The sequence below is a fragment of the Ovis canadensis genome, chromosome 24 (assembly GCF_042477335.2).
Source record: "Ovis canadensis isolate MfBH-ARS-UI-01 breed Bighorn chromosome 24, ARS-UI_OviCan_v2, whole genome shotgun sequence".
In the NCBI taxonomy this organism is placed as follows: domain Eukaryota; kingdom Metazoa; phylum Chordata; class Mammalia; order Artiodactyla; family Bovidae; genus Ovis; species Ovis canadensis.
This window is the reverse complement of record NC_091268.1, coordinates 17,269,302-17,291,139: the sequence shown is the minus strand read 5'-3', so window position 1 is coordinate 17,291,139 and position 21,838 is coordinate 17,269,302. Positions and strand designations below refer to the sequence as shown.

At 59.9% G+C, this 21,838-nt stretch overlaps 2 protein-coding genes across 5 annotated transcripts; both read right to left on the bottom strand.

Annotated features, from left to right (window-relative positions):
* Positions 1 to 600: 600 nt before the first annotated feature.
* On the bottom strand, positions 601 to 13,875 carry AMDHD2 (amidohydrolase domain containing 2). Of its 4 annotated transcripts, none has more exons than XM_069570560.1 (11): positions 13,685 to 13,852; positions 13,470 to 13,606; positions 13,250 to 13,389; positions 9,864 to 9,918; positions 9,475 to 9,687; positions 9,314 to 9,402; positions 9,095 to 9,239; positions 8,908 to 9,015; positions 8,676 to 8,744; positions 2,165 to 2,266; positions 601 to 2,080 (listed from the first exon to the last, which is right to left on the bottom strand). In XM_069570560.1, exons 1-11 carry the CDS (start codon positions 13,765 to 13,767, stop codon positions 2,052 to 2,054), a joined length of 1,170 nt encoding a protein of 389 aa, XP_069426661.1. In that variant the 5' UTR covers positions 13,768 to 13,852; the 3' UTR covers positions 601 to 2,051. The 4 variants fall into 4 exon arrangements, with proteins under 4 accessions (XP_069426661.1, XP_069426662.1, XP_069426659.1 ...); XM_069570561.1 differs by having other exon boundaries at positions 601 to 2,077; XM_069570559.1 differs by lacking the exons at positions 601 to 2,080; positions 2,165 to 2,266 and adding exons at positions 7,154 to 7,396; positions 7,755 to 7,856 and having other exon boundaries at positions 13,685 to 13,875.
* Positions 13,876 to 13,973: 98 nt separating this feature from the next.
* Positions 13,974 to 19,561, bottom strand: ATP6V0C (ATPase H+ transporting V0 subunit c). The gene is made up of 3 exons (XM_069570562.1): positions 19,115 to 19,561; positions 14,871 to 15,054; positions 13,974 to 14,734 (listed from the first exon to the last, which is right to left on the bottom strand). Exons 1-3 carry the CDS (start codon positions 19,191 to 19,193, stop codon positions 14,530 to 14,532), a joined length of 468 nt encoding a protein of 155 aa, XP_069426663.1. The 5' UTR covers positions 19,194 to 19,561; the 3' UTR covers positions 13,974 to 14,529.
* Between the last annotated feature and the right edge of the window lie 2,277 nt (positions 19,562 to 21,838).

The window sequence follows — 21,838 nt, the reverse complement described above, 5'->3', positions numbered from 1 at the left end:
ACGGACGAGGAAAACTTCAGAAAAACAGCCATACCAGAAAGGAAGCACCATCCGAAGTTCAGGAGGCTGCTCGCTCATCTCAGCCCTGAGCGATAGCTACTCAGATGCACAACACAGATGTATTGATTCAACCGGTAATTACTCTACTGCGCCCTGGCAGGACCTGGAGAGGAAGAAGGGTATGAGACAGCTGAATCCTTCCCTCTCTTAACAGAAAGGCAGCAGCTAATGACCGCAACCGATACAGCAAGTCGTAAAGTACAAAGATATTATTTAGAAAGATGGACATAAATAACAGAATACTTCCCGGAAGAACCAGCAGTAAATGGAACATGGCTAGAGAGAGATGTGTGTGTGGCGGGGGTGGGGGGGGCTGCTTTCTCATTTCCAGCCTTTCTAGGACTAATTGGCCTCTTAAACATTGATGCAAATAATGATTAATAAAATGAAGAAAAATATAAAAAAAATTTTTTAAGATGAATAAAATGGTGTAACTTCTTCGTGGAAATTCTAAGCAGCTCTCACCCATGAATGTAAAGCTGTGTGAGGATGTCTGTGACCACATGGCTATATTCTGAAGCAAAAAGCAGAAAAGCCAAATTTTAAAAAAAAAACACACAAAAATCTTTATTGAGAGAGCAGTAAGTTAGGTACACTCATCCTGAATTTTCTGCAGCTGCTGAAAGGCACAAGGCAAAGCTCTAACATGGAAACTAAGTATAAGGGCAAAGAAGCAGGCTTCAGGATATGAACTGGAGTCTGAGATTTATTTACTTTTTTAAATTAGAGTCTATGACACCAAACTGTGACCATGGTGATCTTGAGTTATTGAAAGAGAAACAGGGAGGGGAACAAAGCTTGAGGGAAAAGTCTGTGGTCAATGCTAGAGCCCACTGGAGAACAGGTGGGGAGGATTGAGCCCAGCCAGACTCAGGGGCAGGGGTGAGGGGAGAGGGGAGGCTGTGGCCCTGAAGGTCACTGAGCGGGGGCAGGGTCAGGGCAGGGAGGGGCAGGTGAGAGAAGAATGCAGGACAATTCTCAGTCTTCACAAGGCAGAAAGGCAACCAGCGTGCAGAGCCCAGGTCAGGCCAGACTGCTCTTCTCACCTGGGGAGAGGCTGGCCACCCACTCCACGGATGCCTCTGGCTGCCCATCCCAGGACAGTGGGCAGGAGGGCAGATGGACTCACCTGGCCTGGCACAGTTCATAGGCACCCCAGCTGGAGAGAAACGGCCCCCTGCTCCCTTCCCTGGGCAGAGCCTCTGTCCCTGGCCGGCCGAGGGTGACCTCAGGCCAGGAGTGCAGTGGCTTGGCCTGACATTGTGAGGTCAAGTCCCGCCTGGGGAGGGGCAGGAGGGTGACAGTAACCAACCTGCGAGGGGGCTGGGAAGCACATGGCCCTGGGTGTGGAGTACTCTCAGCAAACCAGGCCCTGTGCTTTCACTGTGCCGTTTTCTATGTTTCAGTCACTTCTATGACTGTTGGGGCGCAAAGGAGGAAACTGGGGTTCAGAGGCTACAGAACCTAACATCGCAGAGCTAGTGCGTTAATCATCTATCACTGTGAACAAATCATCCCAAAATGTAGAGGCATGAAACAGCACACACTGATGCTCGGGTCAGGAATACGGGAGCAGCTTGGCTAGTGGGTTCGGGCTCAAGGCCTCTCATGGGGTTGTGGGCAAGATGTCAGCAGCGGCTGAGTTATTGAAAGGCTCAACTGAAGCTGCAGGATCCACTTCCAGAAGTGCTCATTCACCCAGCTGCTGGTGGAAGCCTGGGTTCCTCATCATGGGGTCACTCCGCAGGGCTGTCTGTCTCCGTGCCATGGCAGCGGGCTTTCCCCAGAGAGAATGATTCCCCAGGGAACACCCAAGATGGAAGCTGCAGTGACTTTAATAACCTAATGTCCGAAGCAATACAATATTACTTCTGACAGTCTGCAGGTCACACGGGACCTCCTGGTACCACGTGAGAGGCACTGCAGGAGGGTGTGCGTTCCAGGAGGTGGGATCACTGGGCGCCACCTTCCAGGCTGGTCACCACAGCTGGTCAAGGGCAGAGCCAGGACTCCAGTTCTGCTGGGATGCAGGGAAAGACAAAAGAAGAAGGGTGCCAGGCCTGCACCCCTGGAGGTTTGTGGGTCTGGAAAAAAAGGGCTGTACCTGGGAATGGGCAGGCTGGGAGACCAGTCGGGGCGCATCCAGTTAGGGAGAGAGAAGAGGACTCTCCAGGCTTCCCAGGTGGTGCAGTGGTAAAGAATCTGCCTGCCAATGCAGGAGACGCAAGAGACACAAGAGATCCCTGGGTTAGGAAGATCCCCTAGAGGAGGAAACGGTAACCCACTCCAGTATTCTTGCCTGGAGAGTCCCTTGGACAGAGGAGCCTGGGTGGGGCTACAGTCCATGGGGTCGCAGAGTCGGACATAACGGAGTACACACACACACACACACACACACACACACACACACAGAACTATCAGGAGGTTACAGCTTGGAGATCACAGCGTGGAGTCCCTTGGACAGAGGAGCCTGGGTGGGGCTACAGTCCATGGGGTCGCAGAGTCGGACATAACGGAGTACATACACACACACACACACACACACACACACACACACAGAACTATCAGGAGGTTACAGCTTGGAGATCACAGCGTGGTCTCTGCCTCTGCCTTCCAAGTCCCTGGTCACCACTCCTGAGGCTCCCAAGATGCGTTTGCTCATGGCTGCTAGTGGATGGATGAAAAATGTGACTCAGCCAATGATTTCCAAGCCACCTGGCTAAACATCCTCCTATATGAATCATGCTTTGTGAGGAAAACATTAGACTGGAATTCTGGAAATAGAAAGTTGCCTGAGATCTCAGGTAAGTAAGCTTCCTTCTCTAAAACTGGGTTTCCTCTTGGGACTTCCCTGGCAGTCCAGACTTCATGCTGCCACGGCAGGGGGCATGGTTTGGGTTTTACCCCTAGTCAGGGAACTAAGATCCCACAGCCTGGGCAATGCCTATGTGTTGGGAGAGGGAGGGCAGAACTGGACTTTCTCGGCTTTAAAATGGGCCGACTCCTCAAATCAGTCAAAATTCCAAAGACTGCAAACATCCGGTTTGATCAGCATGTAGGGCAACAGCACCTTCATACACTGATGGCAGCCGTGCGGAGCCTGGGCCAAGTGCCTTCTCCCCAGAAGATACAGTGGGAGAATAACAGAGCCTCCTAATATGTCTACACCTGAATCTCCCAACCTGTGAATATGCTGTCTTACGTGAAAAGGAGGAATTAAGGTGGCTTGCCAGGGAGCTGACCTTAAAATCCGGAGATCATTCAGGTAAGCCCAATACAATCACGAGTTATTAAGGCAGCAGCCCCCAACATTTTTAGCTCTACTGACAGGTTTCATGGAAAACAATTTTTCTATGGACCAGGTAGGAGGGGATAGTTTGGGGATGATTCTCATTAGGAGCTTGTGACCTAGATCCCTCACGTGTGCAGTTCACAGTAGGGTTTGTGCTCTTATGGAAATCTAATGCCGCTACCCATCTGACAATAGGCAGAGTTCAGGCAGTAAAGCAAGTGATGGAGAGCAGTTGTAAATACAGATGACTCCTCGATCGCTCGCCCACTGCTCACCTCCTGCTGTGTGGCCCGGTTCCCAACAGGCCACGGACCAGTACTGTGGCCTGGGGGTTGGGATGTGAGGCTGGCCCGCCACTGCTGGTGTTGCCAGTGGGAGGGAGTCATGAACCAAGGAGGGCTGGTGGTGTGCACCAGCTGGTGATGGTAAGACAGTCTTCCTGAGAGATGTCACAACCTTGACTTCAGGCCACTGAGGCCTATTTTTGAATTTGACCTCCAGAATTGTAAAGTAACCAGTTTGTCTTTTTTGAGCCACTTTGGTTTTGGTAATTTGGTCCAGTAGCACTAAGAAATTATTTTTTTTCAGCACTAAGAAATTAATACAGAAGCCCCATCTGAGGCCACAGAATGGAGAAGGAACCCACGGGGCCCAAAAGAGTGCCCAGGCAGGGTCCCTTGGAGCCTTCTAGACACACTTGAACACCAGAGTTCGCACAATTCCCTGTCCGTCACTCCACGGTCCATCTTCCCCAGGGCAGCTGGGGTTGGGTGGGGAGGAACCCAATAGGTCCACGGTGGGTAAGTCAAAGAATATCCATCTTGGAGAACACTGGACATCTTGTTAAAACAGTGAGACAGGTCCACATATACCCACCTGGGAAGCTCTCCCCTTCATGTCGTTCAATTCAAACAATTAGTGAATGGCAGAGTCGTATTACAACTGCAATTCCGGCTTGTAAAACAGAGCAGTAAATGTGGAAAGGGGTCCAGGACCACGTTAGGAAGCACCACACCTAGCTGTTACAGGTTGGGAGGAGCAGGGCGCCGAGAAGAGGACTGGGGTGCCGGCGCTACAGGTTCGGGAGAGGCGGGCAGGGGGCGGGGCCGGGCTTCCAGCTCCCCGCCCACCCCTTGAAGACGTCAGAGGGCTCCCCGCGCCCCTATTGCTCGGCCGAGGCGCAGCCCTCCGCAGGGCGGCCCTGAATGGCCTGAGCCGGAGCCCCGCCCCCGGGAGGGAGCCCCGCCCAGGGCGCGCGAGTCCTCGGGCGCCGCGCCTCCTCCGCGATCTGCGCTCCCTCAGGCCCGGCGCCCGAGCCGCGGCGGAGCGAGTTGGACCAGGTTCGTTGTGGACGACCGGACTTTCGGGCACAGCCCGGTTCGGCGTTGTCGACCCGCCTGTCCCCAACCCGGCTTCTCCGGCCGCAATCACTCCACACGCCTGCAGCCGGCTCCAAGCCCACAGCCCACCATGATGCCGAGTGCGCTCGGGGCCTGGAGACCCGTCATCCCGAAGACGGGCCCGAGGCTTCGGGAGGGAGCCCCCAGAAACAGCCAGGGGAAGCCTCACAGCGCCTGAGCTCGGCCGCCAGCTGGCCCCTGCCCCCGCCCGGGGGAGTCGCGACGCGGCGGCTGAGAGGGACAGGAACGTCCCTGCAGAGCCTCTTACCCACGTCCACCTAACACCCACACAAACCACGAAGAAGCTGGGAGCACGCCAGGTCACCGCCCTGATCCCACCCCAGCTTCTCCAAATGGTGAAAGTCGCCAGCGCTCACTAGTGACTCAGCGCACACTTGGCATCACCTCCCCCAGCACCCCCACGCCCACATGAAGGAAAGCCTGTCCCCCTACTTTACCTGAGTCTGGCCCCACTGCCACCCCACAGGGTCTCCTTACTACCCACGCGGGGCGTTCTTGTATCTAAAACCCAATAGCTTCAAACTCGGACAAGTGAGCGACGAGGGTGAGGGGGTGAGAAGGGGTAGGAGCGAGGGCGTCCTTGGCACAGGTCGGCTTTGTGGAGACTTGGAGATGCTGATAAGGGCTGTACAGTGTGAACATATTCAATGCCACGGAACTCTGCACTTCAATATGGTTACAATGGCGAGCGATCTATTTCACACACACACACACACACACACACACACACACACACACACACACACCTCCAATGGCTGCCCCACCTCAAAACCCACACTCCCAGTCCAGCTGCAGGGCTCAGTTCCCCACATCACAGTTCCTCTCCAGCCCCCAAGTCACCCCCTCCAACCCCACACTAAGCCTGAGCCCTGGGCCTGTGCAGGGTAGCTGCCTTTGCTTCCAGCCTACCCTCCCTGGTGTCACCCCACTGACCACCACGTCCATGAGCCCCTCCGTGATTCTGCAGAGGCAGCATTATCCCCTGGGTGGGCAGTCAGGCCACATTCTGGCTGATGCTCACCAGCCCTGGGACCCCGTGCTCTCACTTCCCCAACTGACAAACAGCAACACCCCCTTTGGATTGTGGACAGACAGAAGGAAATGAGGGGTTAATACACTGGAACACCTGGAGGAGGCCTTGGGCTGAGCAGGTGGAGGGGCTTTTGTTCCTCTGGCAGGTGGCCCCCAGCCCCAGATCACCCCTCAGCCCTAAGTCACATGGCTGCTCTTCCCAGAAATTGCTGGGACCTGCAACCATCTTTGTCCCCTTGGGCCCAGACCCCTCCTTTACTGTCTAGAGGCAGGAGCAGTGGCTGGGGCCATGGACAACTCTGTCCAGACCTGCTGCCCCCAGGGCTGCTCCCCTGTGAAGGGGGAAGGGGCACGCACCCCAGGATCCAAATGAGGGGACGTCAAGACGACCTGAGGCTTGGGGCTGCACCAACCCCTGCTGGGTCACGGTCCTCAGAGCCAGCAAGCCACCCCCAAACCCCCTGCCCCACACCTCAAAGTTGTTCTATCTAAGGAGCCCAAGAGCCCAAGCTCCCAGCACAGGGGGCTCTCGCCAGGGCCGGGGACACAGAAGGCACAGGATGACACTGATAGACAGACACAGAGGTCGGATGGGGGACACACACCGAGGACCTCAAGCAGCCCACAAGCACAGGCAGGGTCGCCCACATTTCTGCCAACCCCAGGGGCACATGGATCATTGCACCTGCTCAGGAGTCGGGTCAGGAGGTGGGGTTGGAGCCCTGATTATCCCAAGGGCTCCAGGCAGCATGGGACTGCTGGTTAGGCAGGTTGACCAGGGTCAGCCCAGGGTCCCCAAGCCCAGTGCAGACTTCTCTGGAAGGTCAGAGAGGAGGGCCCGGTGTTGTGTCTCAGTCCAGTGCTGTGGCCCTGGGCCTCCACTCTGCCCACCCAACTCAGGAGTGCAGACAATGACCCATAGCACACCCTTGCCTCCCAAACCCTCTGCGGTGTCCACCTGAAGCCCCTCCCTTCTCCAGCTCCTTCCACCATTTCTTTGTCTCCAGGAGCACTGGATCCTGTTCTTTCCTGCTGAACATTCCAAGATGTAGCTCCCTTTCCCTCAGCGCCACAGGCAAACTTACCCCTCACGCTTGCTCCCTAAGCCCCTTCCTCCGGCCCTTCACACCTTTGCAACTGGCCCACCTGCCTGTGGGGCTGAGGCCTCCGACACATCCGTCTAACAGAAAGGGGCCCCGCTGCCTCCACTGAGCCCCAGAATCCCACAGGAAGGGTAGAGAGGCCACTACCAACCCTAAGGGACAAACACCCACCTACCCCCACCAAAGGCATGTGGTGAGGGCGGAACAAAGTCCCACTGTGAAGCAAAACTCAGAGACCAGGCGCGTCCCTACGGGGCACACGTTTATCCAAGCCGCTGCCTCCGGGCCGAGGCCTCCACCTGGGCCGAGGCTCCCTTCGCTCTGTGGAGACCAGCTCCCCAGTGCCCAACCAACAGTGTCCAGCTGTGGCTGGGCATCCTCTCCAGCGGTGGTCCTGGGTCACGGCCTGGCCTCCTCCGCCTGCCACACCAGCTCGCCTGAGATGTAGGTGGCCCGGACATGAAGAGAGTCGTCGAGCACCACGAAGTCTGGGTCAGAGGGGGCCGGTGAGAAGGGGGCAGAGGCAGGGCCGCTGCTGCCCCCACCACGAGGCTGGGGTGGGGGAACCAAGGCCCAGAACACGATTTCCACAGGACACCCTGGCCCATCACAGACCAACTGACGCCCTGGGAGCAAGGCTCCTGGCAGCAGAGGGCAGCCAACAGCGCTCCACACACCCTTGCCATTCCCATCTCAGAAGCCAGAAAGCCTGGCCTGCCCGAGGGGGAAGAGGGGCCAGACCAAGGCCCTGGCCAGGCGAAGCCCCTGGGGATGGGGAAGTGCCTGCCTGCGGCCCACCTGCCCCCACCCCAGCTCTGTCCCAGGCTGCCCCTGTTGGACCCTGACCTGCGTCAGCCCCGAAGTCCAGGGTCCCCTTGCACTTCTCCAGCCCCAGCAGCTGTGCTGGATGCAGGGACGCAGCCTCCAGAGCGGACTCCACACTGCAGCCTGCTTGGGGACACAGGTGGTGGTGACCATCCCCAACTCCTGGCTGGCTCTGCCATTTGACGGGGTGGGGGTGGGGGGGGGGTGAGGGGCAGAACACCAAGCACCGGGTGGCCTCTCGGATGCCCAAGGTCCTGCTTCCAGGAGGAGTGCTCTCCCTGGAAGCCAAAGGGAGGGGCTGACGGCAGCCGGGTCCAAAGTGTTTTGTGAGTGAGTTCCCTGCAGGGCTGGGGTGGGGCATGGTGGCAAGAGGGTCCCCAGCAGGGTCCTTCCCAGTCCCGGAACTTCAAGGCCTCCCCTCCCCAACCTGGGGATGCTGCTGGTACGCCAATTCTCTCCAGCCCCTGCTTCACTCGCCAAGCCAGGCCACCACTGTCATCTGCCTTCTAACCCATCTCCCTGCTCCTCCAACCAGCACCTTGGACCACAGCGTTCCCCCCAGCCCCCTGCCTGACACCTCAGCCCCAGGGCACTGCCTAGGGCTTCGCAGGGTCCACCACGGCCTCTGCCAGACACTCACCCCTCCCCCCATAACATGCCAACCCTGAAGCACAGCCCCCAGCCCACAGCTCTGCAGCTGCAGTCTCACAGCCCCCACCCTTGGCTGCTGTGGCTCCAGGGCCAGTCACTCTGGGTTCTGGCCCCCAGCTGGTTTGAGCCGCCCTCTCCTGCTGACGGAACCTCCTGAAGGCGGGACCCTGGTCACATTCCTGGGGACCCCACCAGACAGACCTTAGTGGTCCCTGCCTCCAGCCTCTTCCAGAGACGGCCTCTGCCCCACCGCGGAGCACACACGTGGCACACACCCCCAGCCTCACTGACCTGTGGCCTGTAGGAAGTGCCGCACACAGGTGTCCATTGGGGCGATGCTGCCACTCAGTGTGTTGGTGCCTTGAGAGCAGAGAGGGCAGGTTCTGGGGGCGAGCGGGGGGAAGGACACCAGGCATCCTGGGCCACCCCGAGGGTCAGCAGGGAACACCCAGGTGCTCACATCCCACCGGAGTGCCGAGGGGCTGACCTCACGCTGGCAGGGCTGGGGACAGGGGTCACTCACCTGCCACATAGGCTGTCAACCCATCCACCTCCACCTCCTGCTGCCCCAGCGTGTGTCGGCCATTGCCCAAGCCCAGTGCAGGGACAGCATCAGTGACCAGCACCAGCCCTGCAGGGAGAGGGGGCCTCAGGACCTGCCCCACCTGGTTTCCCCGCCCATTCTGGCCCTGCCCTGCTCTGCCACTCACCCTTGGGATGGGCCCGGTGGGCGATGCGCAGGGCGGCTGGGTTGGTGTGTATGCCATCAGCAATCATCCCGTAGAAAATACGGCGGCCTGCAGGCAGCCGATCGCTGGTCAGGAGCCCCACGATGCCCGGGTCTCGGTGGTGGAACTGGGTGGGGCAGGAGGGGGCGATGAGCGACTGCAGGGCCCCGCCCCTTCCTCCCGAGCAGGCCCAGGACTCACAGGCAGCATGGCGTTGAAGAGGTGGGTGATGAAGGTGGCCCCACTCTGCACGGCTTCCTCCGCGGTACCCAGGTCAGCCACCGAGTGCCCTGTGGGGACCCAGACTCAGCTCTGGGAGCCGCGGCAGACGCCCTGAGGCAAGGACACCCCCCCACCCTTACCTAAGGACACACAGATGCCGAGGGCCGTCAGCTCCCGGATCACCTCGTGGCTGTGGCCCAGCTCGGGGGCTAGCGTCACGATGCGGACATTGTCCAGGCCCCCGTAGGTGGCCAGCACGTCTTGGAAAGCATCGGCTTCAAAGGAACGCAGGTGGGCCTCAGGGTGCGCGCCCCGCTTCTCCCGGCTGATGAACGGGCCCTCCAGGTGCACCCCTGGGGGGAGGGGACGGGCTGGTTCTAGCAGGCCCCCTGCCCTGCGGCCCCCACCCTGGCCCCTCTTGCTTGCCTGCCCTCCCTCCCCGGTTGGGCATCTGGAAAGGCGAGGTGCTGCCAACAGGTTCCCAAGGAGCCTCCCAGGGTAGGGGTGGGGAGAGGGGTGAGCCACTCACCGAGGACCCCTGCCCCATGGGGACCACCACTCTTCACGGGGATCTGAGGAAGGACCTGGGGGGAACCAGCTGTTAAAGCCCTGCCCCCACGGCCCAGCACCCAGAGGTTACAGCCCAGCCAAGGTCAGAGGCCGGAGTTCAGAGCGCAGCCCTGCCCTCAGGTGTCAGAAGATGGTCAAAGGCCTCGACCAGGAAGCACAGCAATCCAGAAATGACCTGGGGATGTGGGACTGGCCTGCCTGAGATGACCCAGAGGTGTGGAGACAGCACCCAGGAAGGGGGCAGCGGGGTCCTCAAGGCGGCCCCATCAGACAGCACCCAGGACACGGCGGGCCGCACACCAAGGGCCTGGACCCAGCCAGGGCGACCAGCCTGACGTCGCCAAGCTGCAGGCTGGGGAAGCGGGGCTGAGGCAGGAGGCGTGCGCGCCATCCAGGCAGAGCAAGGGGCCGAGGCAGGGCTAAGTGGCCAGACAGCTTAGGCACCAAGGGTGCGGCCATGCTGTGCCCGGGTCTGGACACCAGGGGCCAGGTCACCTGGGTGTGCCAGGCGCCCAGGTGACACATCTCAGAGCTGGACAAAGCAGGCAGGAGCCCCAGCCCACACCCCCTTCAGCATGGAGAAGGATGGGGAACAGGGCGCCTGGGGGACCCGGGCACCCTCTGCCGGAGCCAGAGAGGCACAGGGATGGTTAAGAGGCTTATGCTCAGTGGGACAAAGACAACAGGAAACAGGCAGGCTGAGCCGGACGCCTGAAGAGCAGCTGCCAGGTGGGCGGGGGCAGCCAGGGCAGCGAGAGCAGGGCGCTGAAGCTCCCACAGGATGGATGGAACCTTCACGGAACCCCAAAATACTGAACCCAGAGGGAGACAATGGGCTGAAACCGTGGGGCTGAGTCAGCAGATCGAAAATCTAAGCAACAAAGAAGGTGAACTCCGAGGAAAACAGAGCTGATAGATGAGAAAATGATGAGTCTTGTTAGCTGAATCAGAACCACGGGAGACTCTGGGGAGGGCAGGGAGCTAGAAGGGCATGAGACAGGGCCCGGGGCTAACGCGTATCTTTCCTAGCTCGTTTACGCTGCCCTAAACCAAAAAACAGGAGTATCGGTACATCTTTTAGAGATATGGAGACAAGTTCCACAGGTTAGCCCAGTGGAAAGTGACCATCTCTTGGAGGGAACTGGTGAGAGCAAAGGGCTGAAGTTTTTCATAACAAGCCAAGTGATACACGTAAATTCACTAAAGAGTTAAAGAGTGAAAACGAGAAAAAGAGATAACAACTGAGTTTTCCCAGCACAGAGTTTTAAAAGAGAGACCAAGTAGACAGAACACAGTCTTCAGGCGAAGGGAATGAGACACGTGCAAAGCGGGAAGGCCTGGCTGTCGCACAGAGGAGCCTGATGCTGACTCAGCAGCAGGGCTAAGGCGGAGGACAAGGTACGCTTGACCCGAAGGGCAAGGCGGGAGGAGGAGAGCCCAGAAAAAGAGCAGCTGGTCTCAGTGGCCCTGAAGGACTTCTGACCAACTAGCAATCCAGTTCTGTGCACTGTGAACAGGATCCTTCCCCAGAGGAAGGCGGGCAGAATGGCAGGAGTAGTGGGTGGGGGCGTGCCCCTGAACAGTCCTGTAGCTTCTATGGCGATCACCTTGTATTAACATTTTCATATTCAAAGCCCTCCTCAGTTTCCTCCACAAATCAGTTTACTCTCTACCTCCCAAGGCATTTATGAAGGGTGACCGGTGCTGGGAAGAAAATGTTAAGATGGAAGCCCTACTGGCCAGAAACTCCTTCCCTAAGGCAGGAGCCCCACACTCTCTATCAGGATCTTCTGCAGAAGTTGGGGGGCAGCTCGGCTGCAGGCGCCCACTGCTAGGGCGCCCACTGCTGGGGCGGAGAGAGCAAAGCAAAGGCCTTCCAGGCAGAACGCCTGGGGGCAGAGGGAGCTGCCTGGGCTGGCTGCAGGGGAGTGGGAGAGGGGTGGGTGATGTGCAGAGCCAGGCACCCGGGGAAAACACCCGGGCAGGACCCAGGGCTGGGACAGCAGTGGGGAGACTGGATAACAGTCACTACGCCCCCTGACGGAGACCAGAGAGGTGAGGACAAAGAATAAGGGAGCAAGAGCGTGGATTTGTTCCTGGGTCCTGAGCAGGAAGATCACGGCCTGATGACTAAGACAGAAAACAGAACTGAGGGCCAGTCTGCAGTGGGAAAATCAGCTTGGTTTTTGACACCAGACTCTGTGATAAGAGAGTGGGGGGAAATTTCCAGAAAGATGAGCGCAGCTAACATCTACCAGGGGCTTAATATGAACCAAGGGTAGTGCTGAGCACACAACACTAATAGATGGACTCCACTGTTCTTCAAACCTTAAACCTTGCTTAAATTTTGACGAAACTGAGACTAGGAAACAAGAAACGAATGTCCTGTGTAGCTCAGCTGACAGATGAAGTCAGCAGGCCGGGACTGAACCCAAGGAGTGTGGCCAATCTCCCCCAGACCTGGCTGGGAGTCTGCGCACACACCCAGATGGGGATCCCGTAGCAGACAGGCAACCTGGGATCCTGGGCTGGACCCTGTTCTGGAAGAAAACTACAGAACTGGGGCATAAAAGATAGAGGAAAGATTAACCTGATTAACTTTGAGAACTCAAGAACTCCGTGCTATTCGTGTAACCACAAGCTTTTAAAAGAGTTAAGTAGTACCAAATAATCAAGTATGATGTATGCCTGCTACAGTTCAGAGAAACAGAACAATACACAGAACAAGACAAGAGGGAATACAACAATGTGATAAAGAGCAAACCCAGAAAACCTGGGTAACAAAGTGAAACTTCTTAAAGGACCAATGGACCTTGGACAACTAAATCCCAAGACTTAAGGAAGTGACGATTAGTGGGTGTAGATGGGAGCAGCAGAGGAAGCCTGGGGTGGACAATGGAGCTCCTTTATGAAAGCTGTTCCCAGGAGCTGCCTGCCACGGACCGGTTTGGGGGATGAGCAGCTAAGGATGTGGCAATCTGAAAGTCCCTGGGGCGGGGGAGACGGACACACAGGACACTGAGTCGAGGAGGCGGTTTCTGGCGCCTAGAGGCGGCCAGCGTGCAGGCTGGGGAGGGTGAAGGCGCTGAGGTTCGGAACGCGGAAGCCCGTGGGCACAGCTGCAATGGCAGACCAGGCAGAGGGCCACCTGGATGAGAAAGCCAGAGAGAGGGGGAGGGGGAGGGGGAGGGGGAGGGGGCCCCAAGCCCCGGGGGAAGGCCAGCAGATGAGGCCAGGCTCGAGTGCTAACGGGGTGCTGGTTGACCCAAAGAGATGAGATTTGAAAATCAAGAGGCCGAGTGCTCACGGGGCCTCCTTTCTTTGGCGCTGGGAGCCTGACCTCACCTTGTGATAAACCTCCAGTGGCGATGTCACCAACGTGGGGCAGAAGGAGGTGACTCCATGCGACAGGATCCTCCGGGCCACTAGGGCAACCCCCGAACCCACGTCCTCCGAGGCCTGTGAGAAGTCAACGCCGAATCCACCTGCGGCCACAGAAAAGAAGGGGTCGCCCAGGGCTCGGAGCTCCCCTTCGGGGTCTCCGCCCCGCGGGCCCGGGCCGCACCGTTGATCTGTACGTCGATGAAGCCGGGCGCCAAGATGCAGCCGCCGCAGTCCCGCTGCTCGTCAGCCACGCGCCGCTCCTCAAAGAACAGCTTCTCCGGGTCCAGGATGCGGCCCCCGCGCACCCAGAGGTCCTCCCTGCACACAGAGCGGGCAGGGGCTCGCGTCGCCGGCCCCGGGGCCTGCCCGCGCCCCCCGGCCCGCACCCGCGCCCACCTGAGCAGCGCGCCACCTCTCAGGATGCGGCAGTTGGTGAACTGGATCACCGGGGCCCGCGCCGCGACCTGCCCGCCGCGCATCCTGAGCCCAGCGGAGCGGGAGGCGCCGGGTTCCGGCCTGGCCCACGTGACCCTCAGCTGACGGAGGCGCAGCCACGTGACCAGCCCTCCCACGTGACCGGCGCGGCCCGCAGTGACGTGGCGGCGGCTTCAGCACCGCCCTCGGCCCCTCCCTCCCAGCGCCCCGTCTCCGCGCCGGGGCCCAGACAGCGACCCACACACAGGCATCGGGTCATATCTGAGAACTTTATTGGACACGCAGCGGCACCAGGGCCCACGGGCCCGGCACACTGGCCCGCGGCCCGGGGCAACCAGGGCTGCAGGAGGTGGTTCCATCCAACGGGTCTCAGGGTAAACGGTAACCGCACAACGCAACAACAGTCTACCTAAGGTTACTATAGAGTTGGGAGACGGAGAGCTGCTCCACAGACGTATGAACAGGTCAAATCTTTATAAATAAACATCCAGTGAAGAGAAAATGACAACTCTAATTCATCCTTATACACAGAGCACTCTGGGGCAGATGGGCGGGGACGGCCGGAGGCCGGCGTCCTCATTGGTCAGGGCCGGGGTGGGGACTGGTGGGCCCAGATGTCCACAGCACGGGGCGGGGCGGGCAGGGGCGAGGCTGGGGCAACAGACGGTGTGCACTAGGACACTGCGCATTTACAAGACCGACTACTGGCGGGCAGCTGCCCCGTGCGTGTGTCAGGCTGTTCGCTGTGGAATGAGGAGGGGGTGGTCTTGACATCAATCGTATTCTGTGGCTGGTGGCCGGCAGGGCTACTTTGTGGAGAGGATGAGGGCGACGATGAGACCGTAGAGGCCGAGCACCTCGGCAAAGATGAGGATAAGGATCATGCCCACGAAGAGCCGCGGCTGCTGGGCGGTGCCACGCACGCCCGCGTCCCCGACGATGCCGATGGCGAAGCCTGCTGCCAGCCCGCTCAGGCCCACACTCAGGCCCGCACCCAGCTGAAGGAAACTCCTGGGGAAGAGAGGACCCAGGAGGCATGTTGGTCCACCACCGGGAGGCAGCCGGGCCCAAGGCGCCCCGCGGCGCCCCCCGCCCCACCCCCGGCTTCCACCCAGGCAGGCAGTGGGGAGAGCCGGCCGGCCCTCACCTGTACAGACTGATGCCGTCATTCAGGGAGTTGGCGATGAGGACTGCCACCACCAGGCCGTAGATGGCAATGATCCCAGCCATGACCACCGGGATGATGGACTTCATGATCATCTCTGGCCGCATGACAGACATGGCTGCGATGCCCGTGCCGCTCTTGGCTGTCCCGTAGGCGGCGCCCAGGGCTGGCGGGAGAAAGTGAGGTGAGCCCAGAGGGCCTGGGGCCAGGACCAGGCAGGCAGCTTTTGGGGTACTCCAGGGCCAACGCAAGTGCTCACCCCAAGGGCGAGAGAGCGGGAGGCAGCCTCTGGAAAGACCGGCCATAGGCCAGCACTTGGGGTCTCCTGTGCCCCTCCCCCGGAGGCCCTCCTGGCTGTCTGGCCTACCTGGGCTCTTTCACTCCTGTGGAACCCCAACCCAGGCTCACCAGCACTCCCCAGGCCCACTACACAGACCCCAAGCTTCCACAGAGCCTCAGACCCCCGAAGAGGCGCTGGGACAGGCTGCAAACAGGTAGCTGGTCCCCAGCAGCAGTGCAGATTCCAGGCTCGTTCCCAGGTCAGCAAAGGCCTGGAAGAGCACAAGCTGCATATCTCAATGGCCCAGACGTCCAGCCAGGGTCAGCCCACCAACCCTGGGACCACATCAAAAGAGCACACAGAGCACACAGGGGAAGCTGGCCTGGCAACTCACACTCTAGGCCAGAGCTTCATCCACTCCCCACCGCACCCGCAGTAGTCCCCATGGCTCCAGCCCCGGGACATGCTGCACCAAGCACTGCTGTGTTTGAGAGCTCCATCAGGAAAGGCCCTCTTGGCACACAGCAGGCCAGGACCCTTGAGTTTGAGGAGAATCTCAACCAGACAGTCAAAAACAAGGGACAGGAAGGACAGTGGGCTGTGATGTCATCACCCAGGCCGACCCCAAGGACTCCGCAGACACCTCCGAGAAGCCCGGTTTCTCTGGTGGGCGGGAGGTCTAGGCACTGCGGGGTTCCTGTCTCCCCTGCCATCGTCCCTCCTCCCTCTTCCCAGGGTGGGCTGCCTTCCTGAAACCACCCCCCATCCCCCCCAGCCTGTCCTCTGAGTCTAGAAAAACATTTGCAAGCACAAGGGAAAGCCAAGAGGGAGCCCAAGCAGGACACCTTACTGCTGCCTGCCCCCGAGGCTCCTCCTGCTGAGCAGAGGCTGACCTGGGGCAGAGGTGGAGGGGCCAGGACGGTCGCAGACATTCCTCTGGACCTGACTCACCTAGCTGGGCGGCGAAAGATGACTAGTCTGTGCTCACTGCAGAGCAGCGGTGAGGCCAGAGGGGCTCATGATGAGGAGACAGATACGGCCCCTCCAAGCACAGCAACACATTCAGAAGAGTGGCGAGGTCTGGGGAAGGGCTTCATACAGGAGATAACTGAGAAGAGGGATGCCAGTGAGTTGGTGGACATAGACAGATGGGGCAAGAGAAACAAGACGATTCCAGACCACATGGAGCAGAGACACTGCCGGGGAGCAGAGGGAAGAAGTGGGCGGGGGCAGGGCAAAGGACCCGCATGGTCTCCTCCACAGCCCTGCATGTTCGGACATCTGGCCATCAGCTGCTAGTCTTTATGAAGCCGTTCCTGGAGCAACAGGGCATTTTTTGGCTGCCTCCTGCGGGCGCAGAACCACAGCAGGCCAGTACCGGGGCTCCTTACTCAAGGGCAAGGGCACAGGGTGCTGGGTGGCGCCAGGTGAGACCTTACAGGGAAGCCAGCATCCCAGGCAGTGGGCCCGGCAAGGCCGCAGTTGGGGAGTCAGCTAGTGAGCTGGGCCCATCCCCACAGAGGGCAGCACGGAGATCACGTGGCTGGGGGTGGGGAGCAACCAGAAGAACGAGGGGAAGGAATGGGAAGCCTGTCAGAAGGAGAAGCAGCCTGGCCTGGGCAGGCCTGGACACCAGCTCCACAGGCCAGGCCGGAAGTGGCTCTAGATGGTGCAAGACAGAAACGAGGAGACGGTCCTGCAGGCCCGCCAGTAGGGAGGGAGCCACAGAGAAGACAGGGGAAGAGCCACCGGCGGGCCTGCAGGAAACAGGATGAAGAGACTCTACAAGACCTGGGCCACCAATTAAGAAAAAAAGGGGAAGCTGGAATGGGAGACACGGATCCGGCGTGGACCTTATCCAATCGGGCAGGCCAGGAGCATCTGAGCCAGGGAGAGCAGACACACTGCGGTCATCCTGGCAACACCTGAAGCCTGGCTCTGCAGGCAGGCACGAGAAGGTGGATGAAAACAAGCGCTGGAGACATGGGCTCGAGAAAGAAATCAAACCAGAGTTTGACCCAACTGGACAAGTATGAAAAGTTGGCTACTGTACGGCCACAGCAAGCAGCCTACGGGGAGGGGAGAAGGATGGAGCTGTGTACAAGCCAACCAGAGCAGGTGGCCCCCAATCCCCAGGAGCCTGGACCAGTGACACCCTATTTTCAGTAACGTTCAAAGGCCTGCTGGTGAGGGCTCCGCTCAAAGGCACCAAGTCAGTTCTAGAAAGAGCGGGAAGTGAGGCACCTGGTGACTGGAAGGCGGCCAGGAGCTGGATACAGAAAAAGGCTTGGGGGAAAACAAAGCCAGAATTCACATTCCATGTGGGCAAGGTTCTTGTCTTGCTCACTGATGTCCCCAAGTGTCTGGCACCCAGGAGTTCAACTGAGATTGGCTGAATGGCCAATGACAGACACAATCAACAACCCACAAGTGGCCAGGCACCGGCCCTGGAGGTATTCCGGAAGCAAACATCGAAAGAGACTAGAGAAAAAGGAGGCACAGACAGCTGTCCGCCCCAAGGAGTGGGCACAGGCAGCTCTGGAAGATGTGGAAATAGAGGCGGCACCTAGGGTGGAAGGGGAAGTACAGGCATTTCTCCCACCACAAATGAGCCCTAACTCGCACATGATGGGAAGGGCAGGGCCCACTCAGTGGCTTGTGACCTGCAGCAGGCAGGCCCGGGCAAAGGGAGGTCCCCACACCCCCACCCCACTGGTGTTTACAGTCAGCAGACACTGTTTGGAGTTCAATCCCTGCACATACCTGCACAAGAAGCCTCTCCAGTCCCAGATAGGGTGGGGCAGGGAGAGTCATCAAAGCCCCAAGCCAGACGAACCCAAGGAAGCCTGGACTAGACCAGGCCAAACCAGTTGGTGGGGCTGTAGGGGGGTCAGGACTCATTTCTGAGTCCCACATCCCTGGCTGGGCCCAAGTGCTCATCTCCCAGAAAGGCCAATTTCCACTGAATTTTACACCGAAGACTGTTAAGACCCCACTTCAAAACTAGGGTGTCATCTAGAACACTGGAAGGCCCCCTTCTCCATTCCTGGGGCAGCCCCTCCCAATTCCAGGCCTCAGTAAAGGGGAGAAAGGTCATTCATTCATTCAGACCTGAAATGAAGACTCCTCCCAAGGAAGAAAGCTCAATCACCTCAATGCTGAGGCTCCTCGCTAACTCGCTCACCCAGACAAGCGTCCACACACAGTGCAGAGGCTGGCCTGTTTCCTGGACATCCACCCTGCGCCCTCAGCCTGTCTGACCCACCTCCACCTCTAGACTCCACTCCCACCTCTGAGGTCCTGCCCTGCTCTCAAGACCAACCTCTCAATCCAGCTTTTCCTACCAACCCACACAGCCTAGTGTTGGGAAACACCGACAAACCCTAACTGGAAGCACCTGTTTAAGTGCAGACCCACCTGAACGCCCCCCACCCCCGCTGCCCCATGGAGGCGGGGGGCAGGCCGCCACAAGGGCGAGGGCCGTGGACCTCGGCAGGGAGCACCCAAAGGCCGGCCCCTTGTGGGGGTAGCTTTCCGAGGCGTGATGTCACACCTGCCAGCAGGATGGGGGGGGGGAGCGGGTGCGGAGCAAGCGCAGGACCGCGGGCCCCCACCCCGGTCTGCCCCCGCCTCTCCGGGGACTAAGATGGCAGCGACGCCGCCGCCCCTCCCCCGCACCGAAGAGACCGGCTGGCAGGGGGCCCTCCGGGACCCCCTGGGACCCACACCTGGGACCAGTCAGCGGGCCCCACTCTCCAGACACCCGACGGCCCCTGCAGCCCTCAGGGTCCCGATAACACCCCCCCCGCAGTCACGTGAGACCCGGGACCCCCCCCAACAGCTCGAAATTACGTCAAAATGACGTCACACGCCGAACCCCGGGGAGCAACAGGCACGAGCCCCGTGGGTCCCCCGTCTCCCGGGTCCCTCCTGCCACGGCGCTCACCGCTGAAGACCATGGCGGCTGAGGCACCCATGACCGCGAAAAAGGAAGCGTACTCGGGGCCGCTCTTGGCCTCGGACATGTCTGCGGATGGGGAGGGGGGGCGAGTTCAGCGGACCGAGGCCGGGGCGAGGTCGGGCCGGGCGCGGCGAGCGGCGGGGTGCGCGAGGCGAGCTGGCCGGAGGCTGCGAAGGCGACCCGGCCCGTCAGCCGCTGCGCTCTAAATACCAGCACCGCAGGACAAAATGGCGGCCGCGGCCGCGTCACATGACCGGGGCCCCGCCCCTGCGGCCCGCACCACTCCGCATGGGCGGGGGGAGCCGCGGCGGGGACGCCGGGCGCCCCGCCCCGCCGGCCTGCACCCCAGCGCAACGCCTCGCGCCGGCCGCCGTGGGCGCCCCTGGGACCCCGCTGCGGTGGGCCCGTCCGGTCGCAGGGCCGGGGCGGGGCGCGCCTGGATTAGCATACGGGGCGGGGCTCGCGGCGCCCCGCCTTCTCTGCGGCTGCGCAGCTCCGCGGGGTTTCGGTTCCGAGCGTCGCGTTCCTCCACGGTCTCCGAGTGGAGCCCGGCCGCGGGGTTCTAACGGTCCAGACCGCAGGGACTCAGGACTGCGGTCTACCCTCGACGTCCTCACACCCTCCGGGGTGACCTGAGGGCGGAGCCGGAGTCCTGTGTCCCGAGGCACCAACCACCCCCGTCCCCTGTCGACCCCGTCTCCAGTCTCTTCCAAACCCGTCCAGCAATTTGGGATTTCTCCCGTGGCGTCCGAGAAAAAGGAGGCCCCTACTCTGTATCTGTGTCCTCTTTTGCATCAAACCTAGACTGCTGTTTTGGAGGGGTTATCTCTACTCCTCAGCTTGTAGGCGCGGTTGGTTTGAAACCCTGCACGACCTGTGAAGTCTTCCCTGGATAGCTATATCGTCTGGGGTCCCTTGTCCTGCCTGTTCCCACAGCAAGCCCACGAATCCAGGGCTGCCCTTGTTTCTGGAACAGCAGTAAGTGGTTCCCTCTGAGCCTAGCAGACCGTCTGGGCCTGGGGCTGCCCTGATAATCTCATATGGGTATACTGGTACCCTGACTGGCTGCCTTATCGCTGGCCACCAGCTCTGGTTCCCTCTGCCCTTTCATCTGGCGCATTTCAGGAGCCCTGGGTGACTGCCATCTGATCCTGGGTCTCCCTTGAGCCCCACCCCTCGCCCTGACATTAAAGCGCGCTTCATGAACAGCCGGAGCTATAGCAGTCATCAGCCTTCACGTGGGCACTGGGGCCACTACCTCTGGCCTGGCCTTCCCACTGGACCTATCTTCCACACCAGGAACCTGCCTCATAGTCTCTTCTCCACCGTGAGGCTGACTCTGCACCACCTCCAGCACCAAACTTGCAACCCTTGAGTGCCATCTCTTTCCTGTTTCCAAAGAGAGGAGGCCGCCATTCAGCTTGAGCCCTCCCCACCGCCCTCCACCGCCTGACTCTGACTTCTGGAAAGAAATCTTCACTTGGTGTCTCCAGCTCCTCCCCAGCCCGCTGCCCTGGCAGGCTGCTGGTGACCAAGCTGACCGTTTGTCAGGCTCTGAAGGGGCCTGTCTGCTGTCTCAGCCTGCTGCCCACCTTCCCACCCCTCCACTCTCTCTAGGTCACCCCCACCTGCCCTGCTGCCCATGGCCTTCCTCGGGTCACAAGGAGAAGCAAAGACGGGCCCAGGCGCTGAAGCCTCAGCGTCACTGTAGGTTCTGGGTGTTTCCAGGGCTCTGCCTGCTGTGTCCTGGGTGATCACCCATACATTTCCACACTTGAAGCCATCCGGACAAGTGCATGCCTGAATGCCTGCCCCAGGCCCAGCCCCCATAACTCCAGGAACTTAGGGTCCACAGCCTGGGGAGCCCAGAGCAGGGAGCTGGCACGGCTGGGTGGGGGGGAGGCTGCATGCTGGGGCAGAATTCAGACTAAGGAAAGGAGGTGCAGGACAGCCCCTCGGACAACTGTACAGCCAAAAGCACGGTGGTGGCAGAGCGTGCAAACCCCTCTATGGCTGAAGTCCCGAGACCGGGAGTTCAGGGAGACTGTTCCCTCCACGGGCGTGGAGGGCAGCTCGGCTCTGCTCACTGTCTTCTGGTTTTCTGCCCAAGTTCTGGTGTGAGAGGTCCCAGTGGATCTCCAGTGGGCCACTGACACCTCAAACTGAGCTCACCTCCCCCAACTTCACCAGCGGCTTCCCCTTGGGTTATTTCCATTTCCAGCAAGAGGCACAACCAACCATACAGGCAGCTGCCTCACCAGCAGCCTTCGAGTCACGGCTCACTCTTCATTACTCACCAGGCCCTGAGGTTCTGTGGCTTCCCAGTCTCGGCTGTCCCCCACCTCAGCGCTGCCGCCCCTCAAGCGGGCTTTCACCTCTGCCCTGGGTATCTTCACAGCCTCTCAACTGGCCACCTGCCCAGTCTTCCCCACCCTGTCTCAGAGGATCTTCCTAAATGGTACATGGGACAAGCCTCTTGGGAATCCTTCGCCATCCCCTAAGTATTGGCGGAGGGGGCGCGTTACCTAACCCTCATAATGATCCTTTGAGGAAGGCCTCACCGTTGCTCTCATTGTGTGGACAAGGAAGCAGGTCTGGGAAGGTGAAGCACCTTGCCTAGTGTCAGCTGGCTGGTGAGCAGCAGAACTGACACTCAAGCCCCGCTGGCGGAGCGTGGCCCGCGCAGCTCTCTACACCGCCTGCTTCCTG